The sequence below is a fragment of the Lutzomyia longipalpis genome, chromosome 2 (genome assembly GCF_024334085.1).
Source record: "Lutzomyia longipalpis isolate SR_M1_2022 chromosome 2, ASM2433408v1".
Taxonomy (NCBI): Eukaryota; Metazoa; Arthropoda; class Insecta; order Diptera; family Psychodidae; genus Lutzomyia; species Lutzomyia longipalpis.
The window spans coordinates 10,091,243-10,099,770 of NC_074708.1; the positions used below are offsets into that span (position 1 = coordinate 10,091,243).

The 8,528-nt window shown below is 38.8% G+C and overlaps 1 protein-coding gene and 1 long non-coding RNA gene across 4 annotated transcripts; one reads left to right on the top strand and one right to left on the bottom strand.

Annotated features, from left to right (window-relative positions):
* The first annotated feature begins 759 nt into the window (after nt 1-759).
* LOC129791453 (translocation protein SEC62) lies at nt 760-6,069 on the top strand. Of its 3 annotated transcripts, none has more exons than XR_008750699.1 (5): nt 766-860; nt 1,406-2,215; nt 2,273-2,481; nt 2,555-2,711; nt 4,571-6,069. XR_008750699.1 is itself a non-coding variant. In XM_055829637.1 (4 exons), the coding sequence occupies exons 1-4, from the start codon at nt 774-776 to the stop codon at nt 2,652-2,654; spliced, it is 1,206 nt and encodes a 401-aa protein (XP_055685612.1). In that variant the 5' UTR covers nt 760-773; the 3' UTR covers nt 2,655-6,069. The 3 variants fall into 3 exon arrangements, 1 of the variants encoding a protein (XP_055685612.1); XR_008750700.1 differs by having other exon boundaries at nt 5,717-6,069; XM_055829637.1 differs by having other exon boundaries at nt 760-860; nt 2,555-6,069.
* A 1,785-nt stretch (nt 6,070-7,854) lies between these two features.
* Nucleotides 7,855-8,516, bottom strand: LOC129791454 (uncharacterized). Its single transcript, XR_008750701.1, has 2 exons — nt 7,993-8,516; nt 7,855-7,930 (listed from the first exon to the last, which is right to left on the bottom strand). It is a non-coding gene; the product is annotated as an uncharacterized LOC129791454 (long non-coding RNA).
* Nucleotides 8,517-8,528: the final 12 nt, after the last annotated feature.

An 8,528-nucleotide genomic window follows, 5' to 3' on the forward strand; every position in this document is an offset into this window, starting at 1 on the left:
TTGTACAATTTATTGAATTTTTTGCATTCCCCCCCCCAGAGACCCCCTTCAGGTAGCCCCCTAATTTGGCGCCCTAAATGTACCTCCAAAATGCACCCCTGTATTTTTTGGTATACTGTTTGCTGTAGAGAAAATGAAACAGATGCATATCACCGCTATCCGTCTCCCTCACACATTCAGTTTTTCGCAATTTTCTCGCGTTTTCTGCTGAATTTTCCGGGGAAATTGAGTTTTTTGTGACCAGGAAGCGACGCCACGTCGATTGGCATCGCCGGTTTGAAAAGTTCGCGAAAATCCATTTCCGGGAAAAAAGTGCGTGTAAAATCCCCAACCGTCAAAATTTTCAAATTTGTAATCCAACCGTCAAAATTTCCGCGGGCCCCAAATTCCGCACGGAGGAGCTCCCCGGGGGCTCCAGAGCACCCGTAAGTGCTCCAGGAGCCCCAAAAATGTGTTTTGTGAAAAAAAAATTGGCGGTAAAAGAAGAAAAACCGTATTTTTGGAAAAGCAATAAGAAAAGTTCGTTAAAGTTCAAATTTTATTATTTTGACCAGACATTTTCTGACTTTTCAGCCGGCGAGTTGCGCCCCTAAATTTTCACTGAAGCTCCCCGGGGGCCCCTTAAGCCCCCCAGCAACCTTTGGAGCCCCAAAAATGAGTTTTTCCCGGAAAAAAATTAATTAATTCAGCTCTACGTAACTCTAGCTGAGAGTAAGATTAACATTTCCCCAATTTGCACAAAAATTAGGGTTAAATCGGGGACAATCTAATGTATGTGGAGGAACGTCAACGAAAAAGAGGAAGAAGAAAAGTTCTCTCAAATGGACAAAAAGCGTGTAAAAACTAAAAGACGCAAAGATGTAAGTAAATCAAGCAATGTTCCATGCTTAAACGATCCCCAATATGTTCAGGAAGTTCACTGTCAGAGGATTTCTCCCTGAATCCCTTCCTTGGGGTGCATTTAGGGTTGTTTTTCTTGCCCACCAATGACGTCCGGAAGGAATTTCTCACAGCTGAAAATGAGAATTCTAGGAGACTTTTTCCCAGGCTGCCCCAGCTTAATTGCCTGGACAGGCACAAGTGGGAAAACAGGGAAGCTTTGGGCATAGAGATTTAATAAATTTTCTTTTGGGGAATTGCATTTAAATGATGAAATCCAGCAATTTACTGGAGAATTCTTCCACATGACGTGGAATGTTTTCTTCTGTGATTCCGTAACGGGAGTTTGGGTTTCTAGGTCTTCTCATTAGCATAACCATAGCCAGTGTGCTCCACTTTTATTTCCCCATCGGCTGTCGTGTTCATCTGTAATCCGCATCAGCTGGCGTCAAGTGTTTGATTTTGATTGTTTTTTGTGTGTCTTTTTGTTTGCTTCCCGGACGTCATCCTGGCGCTCTTTGAAAAGGAATACACGGGCCCGGGTGGCGTGGAGGAGGTCATCGATAAGCCCCCAAGTGAGGAGTATTCAGTGGCAAAGTGGCTACGTCGGAATGTGCCCACGAAGAAGACAAAGTGTCTCAATCACAATGTTGAGTACTTTACGGCATCAAAAGCCCTGGATGCCCTCATGGAGTCCAAGTTCGCCAAGGGTAGCAGCCCCCTAATGCCCACACGTGAGGCTGCCATTGAGCTGTTGGACAGTATGTTGGTGCACAAGTTTTTCCATCGTGCCAAGAAGCTTCCTGTCACAGATGAGGAGCTCCGTGGACGCAAGAAGGGTGACGACAAGAAGAAACCACTCGCAGATGGGGAGAAGAAGGAACGTCGTGAAGCCACGAAGGAGGCGGAAAAGGGTACAGACGCTGAAAGTAGTCATGTGGAAGGTGCAAAGCCTGAACGTGTGGATAAGGAGAAGAAGAAACGCAAAATTCGCCTGGACATGCATCCGGAACAGGTCTTTGTGGACGGCTCAGAGGCATACGTGTGGATTTATGACCCCATTCCACTGCACTACTGGCTCTTTGGTGCCCTTATGGTTGTCTTTGTTATTGTGATGTGTCTCTTCCCGCTCTGGCCCACTCCGCTACGTCTCAGTGTCTACTACTTGAGTATCGCTGCTGCTGGCTTCCTTGTCTTCATCCTGGGTCTTGCAGTGCTGCGTTTCATTGTCTTCTGCCTCGTGTGGGTGGCTACGGGATCAAAGCATCACTTCTGGCTCTTCCCCAATCTCACGGAAGACGTGGGATTCCTCGCATCCTTCTGGCCCATCTACAAGGTAATGAGGAATCCTTTCTTTAAATTCTTTGCATTTTATTCTTGAAATTTCCCACAGCACGAGTACAAAGGCATTGAGGAGGAGAAGTGCAAAAAGTGCAAGAAGCACAAGGAGAAACACAGCGATGACGAGGACGACGGAGGGTGTCCGCATGTGAAGCCGAAGAAGCCAGAAAAGGAGGTGGAGGACACACAACCGGCAGCTGAGGCGCCAAAGGAAGCTCAAGCGCCAACACAAGGGACGGATGAGGGCGAGAAAAGGAAAAGGTAAGCACTGAGTGGGGCAATTGAAGTGACAAAGAGACACTTTAAAAAAAAAATCCTTTTTTTCTCTTTAAAGCTCCCTGACTCCGTCTGAGAGTGAATCTGAGAGCAGCCAGAGATCCTCAACGGGTAAAGATTTCGAGATTGTTGACTCGAATGATCTGTCGCCGGAATAAGAAATAAAATAATTACATAAAAATAATTAACAAAGGATCAAGATGGGCGTCCAAAAGGTGAGAATATTAATTATTTAGCACAAGAGCATTTCCAATTATTAAAATATATAAATGAGAAGAAGATGGAGATAGAGAACAAAAAATGTACTGGTAAGCTGACCAAGCTTACGAGAGCTGTGTTTCTTGCAGAGCACCAATTTTGTGAGAGCAAACTAGAACGCGAATTAATTCAAATACGCGCAAAGTCGGGAAAATTAGAACAGTCATACCCTAATAAATCTTTAGAAGGCTATATCTCGAGAACGGATCCATAGATTTTCATAAATTTTTTTTTGTTTGAAAGGTCTTGAAGTCAGCTATAACATATCGAAAAATGAGAAAAATTTATGTCGCCATTTTCGAAAAATTCGAGTTCGAAATTTTCGAAAACTTTGTTTTTGATTTTAGCGTCTCTTGCGGTCATTTCTCGAAGTTGCAATGTTCTAGACATTTGTAGGGTTTCACGAAACCTTTCATTTGCGCTTGAGTTGATCGAAATCGGACTTGTAGAACCCGAGATATGACATGCCAACTTTGAAAGGCTATATCTCGAGAACGGATCCATAGATTTTCTTCATTTTTGGCATGGAGCTAGATAATATAGTCAGCTACAACATATCAAAAAATGAAGCAAATCGATAATGGCGTTTTCGAGATATTCATCGAAAACTCATCGAAATTTTTGTTTTTGATTTTTAGCCCCCTAGCGGCCACTTTTGAAACTTCGGATGTTCTAGAGAGTTGTAGGGTTTGTTGAGAGCTTTCATTTGAGCCCGGGTTGATCAAAATCGGTCAAGCCGTTTTCGAGTTATGGTCGATTTTCGATGAAAAATTGTGGCGGCCATATTGACTAAACGGCTTGACCGATTTTCGAAAATGAGGTATCGTTGGAAAGCTCTTGATGGCCCCTACAACATATCGAAATTTCAGATTTTTAGCTATTACTGGGGCTGAGATATAGCGAAAACAAAATTTTGGGGTTATCCAAAATGGCGGACGCGGGGGTGGGGGGTAAAATTTGACATCATAATCGGATGTCTTCCACTCGATATTTAAACTTTGCCGTTTACCGCAAGTCTCTATCTATTACCGTTCTCTTGCAATTTAGCGTTATACTCCGGACGGACGGACGGCCGGACGGCCGGCCGGAAAAAAATTTTTTGGCGCATACGTTTTTTGGAATGTGGGGACCCTAATTCGTGCTCATCCCAAGTTTGAGCCCGATCTGACGACTTTCGATTTTGCTCGGTACACAAAAGCTGTGTCTGAAAGAAACACAGCTAAAATAGCAAAAAACTACACATTATTTAATCAAGATTTTTTTTTTTCATTTTGAACTGAATAATGTGAAGAAAATTCATGGAAATTGATTTATTTAGATGATTTTTCAATTTCTTTTTTTTAATCCCTCACAAACATACCACCCCCACAAACTGAATAAAAGCAAAAAAAAAACTTTACACGGAAGAAGTAAAATTTGAAAAAAAAATAATAAAAATAAGCTTAAATAGCTTCAGTGAGACGATGGAGACAATACAAGTCTCACGAAATATATTTATTTAACATCCTTTCTTGCTTTGAGAAACACGAACAATGAACTTCCTGGCGCGGTGCAAAGGTTACAGAATTTTTATGCAAAAAAAAAAGATTTTTCCATTCTTGTGTCTGAAAAGTTTCTCAATTGCCCAAGAATTGTAAATAAGACGTGATTTTTTTTTATTTTATCCTTCAGAGCAAGAGCTTTTAAATGAAATGGAGCTAAAGCTCCAAAAAAACAAGCTTTTATCTTTTTTTCTAAATTATATGCAAATTTAATTTTATCTCCCTATGAAAAAACCACAGAAAAAATGATAAGAAAATTCAATTTTATTTTACAGTACAGTGCAAACTAATTGAAAGCACAAAGAATGTTTTTATTTTTGATTCTTAAAATTGTGTCTAAATTATAAAAATAAATCATGGAGTTTTTGTGACTAATGAGCCATATTTTAATAAAAAAAAAATTAAAAATTGTAAAAAGAATCTCAAAAAGAGACCTAACTTTAAAATAAAAAAATGAGATAAATCGTGTAAAATTGTTAGTGAAAAAAAAATGTAGTTTTGTGGGAAAATGCTTTAAAAAAACAATCTTTTATTTAATTAGAAAATGGTGTGTCTAAAAAAAGAAAATTGACAGAAAAGAAAAAACAAAAAAGCTCAATTTCCATTGAAAATTGTCGTCTGTCGCAATTCTCTTGCACTGTACTGTCGTGAAGGAAAGCAGAAATGTGTAATCCTATAATTTATTTATTATTCCTATTATGCAAAAGTATATTGTAGATTTTAAGGGAAAAAAACACAAAGTTATATAAAATATTTACAAAATGGTTAAAAAATAATTTTTAAAAATGTTATATTTTGTGTCCCAAGTGGATTATATTTTCTTTGGTACCTAACCTACCTGTTTTACGATCAAACGGGTGTGGCTAAATATGCAGCAAAAATAATTTTTTTATACTATGCATCAAGATTTTAATTACTAAGCTGTGTTTCTCAAACTGCTGAAATTTCCAACAATTAATAAAGTTCTTAAAAAATCTTATGTTTGATCAGCTAGAGCTTTTTTTTTACTATTTGCAGGAATTCAGACCATTTGTATTACTAGAATTTCTAACGATTGCAGTTCTTGAATTTCTTCTTATTGATCTACTGGAATTTCTAATGTTTGAAGTCCAAGATAAATGATTAAAGCTTTTGAGTTTCTTTTGTTTGTTCAAATAGAATTTTAATGCAAGAATGTCTTACAAGTAAATGTCTTTAGATCTAGATTTTTTGTTGTTGAAATTGCAAGAATTTAAAACATTTAGAAATTTTGAGATTTTGAATTGCAGAAAATTCAAATATGTTTGAGAACTGCAGTGCGACGCTTAAGACTCTTAAGACTACAGTATTTTCTAGCGGGTTAAACTGCACTAACTTCTAACATTAAATTAATAGATTTTTTAACGATAGAACTACAGAAGATATTAAATATTTTTTCACAGTAAATGTACACCACAACGAAGGAAAATGTCCCTCCCTTGAGAAACTTTTACCTTAAAAGAAATTATATTTTTGCTGAAAATGAATAATTAAAACTTCTAGAGAGTGTCATGAACCATTTCTCTTGATTCTTTCGTAAATGCTGCATATTTTGGACGCATCCCCTTTGACCTGAATTAAAGAAGAAAACCCGCAATCGCTGCAGAGAGACTTTTCCTCGTGGCGTTAAATGATTTTCCTCTTTTTTTTTCCTTAGCAAATATAATGGTATAAATAATATAAATAAAAGAAAAAAAAATTAGCAAGTAGCTATGAGAACAATAAGAGAAGATTAATAAAACATTGTCATGCATGACGTGGTGTTGTTGGTCTTAGAGGAGCCTCTCTTCATCTTTGCGAAATAAGGCGACGACTCTCAATTGATTGCCGCCCATTTTCCAGTACATACCCACCACAACAGCTCTTCCACAGCTTGGATGGAAAATTGCACACAATTTTCCTGAAAAGCAAGAACTGGGTTAATTGTTTTAACCAGAGGAAGAGAGAGCGAGTTGCCGGCAAAAAGAAAATCGAGTGAGAATTTTCCCATTCGCCATGGTATTTTCATATCGAATATCAAATAGGGAAGGACATTTCACAACGTCCAGCAATTTTCACGTCCAATTAGAGATGGTTTTACCGAAGAAGCACTCAAGAGGAGAAATTTTATCAGGCATTTTAACATCTCCGCACAAGGAGGGTGAAATTGTGTGAAAACTTCTCTTTACCCACATGTTGAACTGCCAAAGTTCTTTTCTTCTTTTTTATATTATTCATTTAAATTCAATTCTTTTTAGGAGATTAAACTTTCTAAGAAAGGGACGAACGTATTTAAAATGTAATCGATTTTATCAGTTAATCCGATCGAGGAAGTCTTCTGTGTGATAAATTAAATATGCGCGTTGACTGAGTGAGGTGGGATGAAATAGGCGCTCTGAAAAGTTTTCCCTACACAATTTTCTTCCTCAAGTCAAAGACAATTTGCATGTGGGTGGAAAAGTTAATGTGAAAAGAGGGTGGCGCTCGTGATTTTTCCGTCCACCACCACCCACCCATCCTTTGTAAGGAGTGGGTGGAAAATTAGTAAACAAACATTGGGGGGAGGGAGAAGAAAAAAAAAGGAAATTGTATTGCACATGAAGGTCGAACACGTGGAATTTCCACACGAAAATTTAGCCTTTTCCCGCGTGCAGAGAAATTTCTTCGCGGTAAGAGATTCTTTGCTAAAATAAACAACGAACTTCCTCTGTAGCGGGTGGGGGTGGGTGGGTGGTGTGACGCAGCGATGCTTCTTGTTTACAGATGAGACCCCTCCGAATGCCATTATGTGTACCTGTCACAACGCATTTCACAACCCCCTTTTGTGCACCCCCCACAGCAGCGGGGTGAGTGGTCAGACCGAGGGGTGAAGTGCGTGCGAATCAACCAAAAAAAAAAAGAACAAAAAAAAGTCTTTCAGCTAGAATTGAGTTGTATGGCACGCAAATATTATCACACTAGTGCATCGGTTGGGTGTTTTTGAAATTAATTCCCGAAAAAAGCGAGCATTCAAAAATAAGGGACGATTCGCTTGGCTCTCCCCTTCAGTCAGTCTTAATTAGACTTTATTAGGGCATTCCCGACTGCTAAAATCTCCCCGCGGGGTAGAAAAATGGGATTCTTTTGGGCATTCGCATGTGGCTATCCTGAACAAGTTGAGAGGGGTGTAGATTAGAGATTTTTTTTCTTTTTAAAATTATTTTTTTGTTTTGAAAGTTTTGAAAAACTTTTCTTAAAGTTGAAAGTTTAGAATTTTTCGTGATTAAACGTTTTATGCTTGAAAAGATTCTGTTTTTAAGACTCCAAAAAATTATTTGACTTCAAAAGTCAATAATTTCAAGATTTCGGCTCTTCAGTGCCTTAAGAAGACGCTGAAGTTTAGAAACTACGTTAACATGAAATTTCTTTTATAAAACTGAATTATTCAAGTTAGTGTAATCAATCTGTGTTGGTTTTGAAATCAAGAGAAAATTTCAAACACTATTTTCAGAGTTTTCGACAGTTCTGTGCACTTTGCAAAGGGACGACCGTGGGTGATGAATAGGATATTTTAAAAGACGGATTTTCGGTCTTGTTCTCGGCTAATTAACTTTTATTTCCGGCCAACGTTTCGGACTATTTTAGTCCTTCCTCAGGGCCTACAACAATATAAAAGAACACATAAGACTCAAAAAGATCTACATGACATTATTTTTCTTACAGTCAATGGACAAAATTAACCACGTCACGAATCGATCAAAAATCACTACATCTACAACACAATTTTCTTTAGCTCCTCTCATTGGTGGCCAATCTGTACTGCGCGCGCATCTCCTTCTTGCACCCCATCAGAGCGTTCCATCTCCCGCTGAGCTCTCTCCAACATTCTCTCTCCCTCTCTCCTTCTCATTCTCCTTTCCTCATCCAGTCTCATACTCTGTATGATGGCCGCATACACAGTGCCCAGTTTGGATGTGTCGCTCTGCAGATTGATTGCTCTCTCTCTGTTTGTTTGAATGTAGATCATCTCCAAAATGAGAAGTTTGTGATGTTGTGCTTCTCTATCCAACACTGTCGTGCCGCCAAAGTCAAAAGAGCATTCATTCTCGATGGCGTGGGTGGAAAGTGCAGTCTTTCTCTCGTTGTTTCTTATGCTGTCCTTATGTTGACGAATACGGACCTCAAGACGTTGTGTGGTCTTCCCAATGTATTTCCTACCGCAGCTGCAGTTTATGTTGTAGACAACATAGCTGTCTT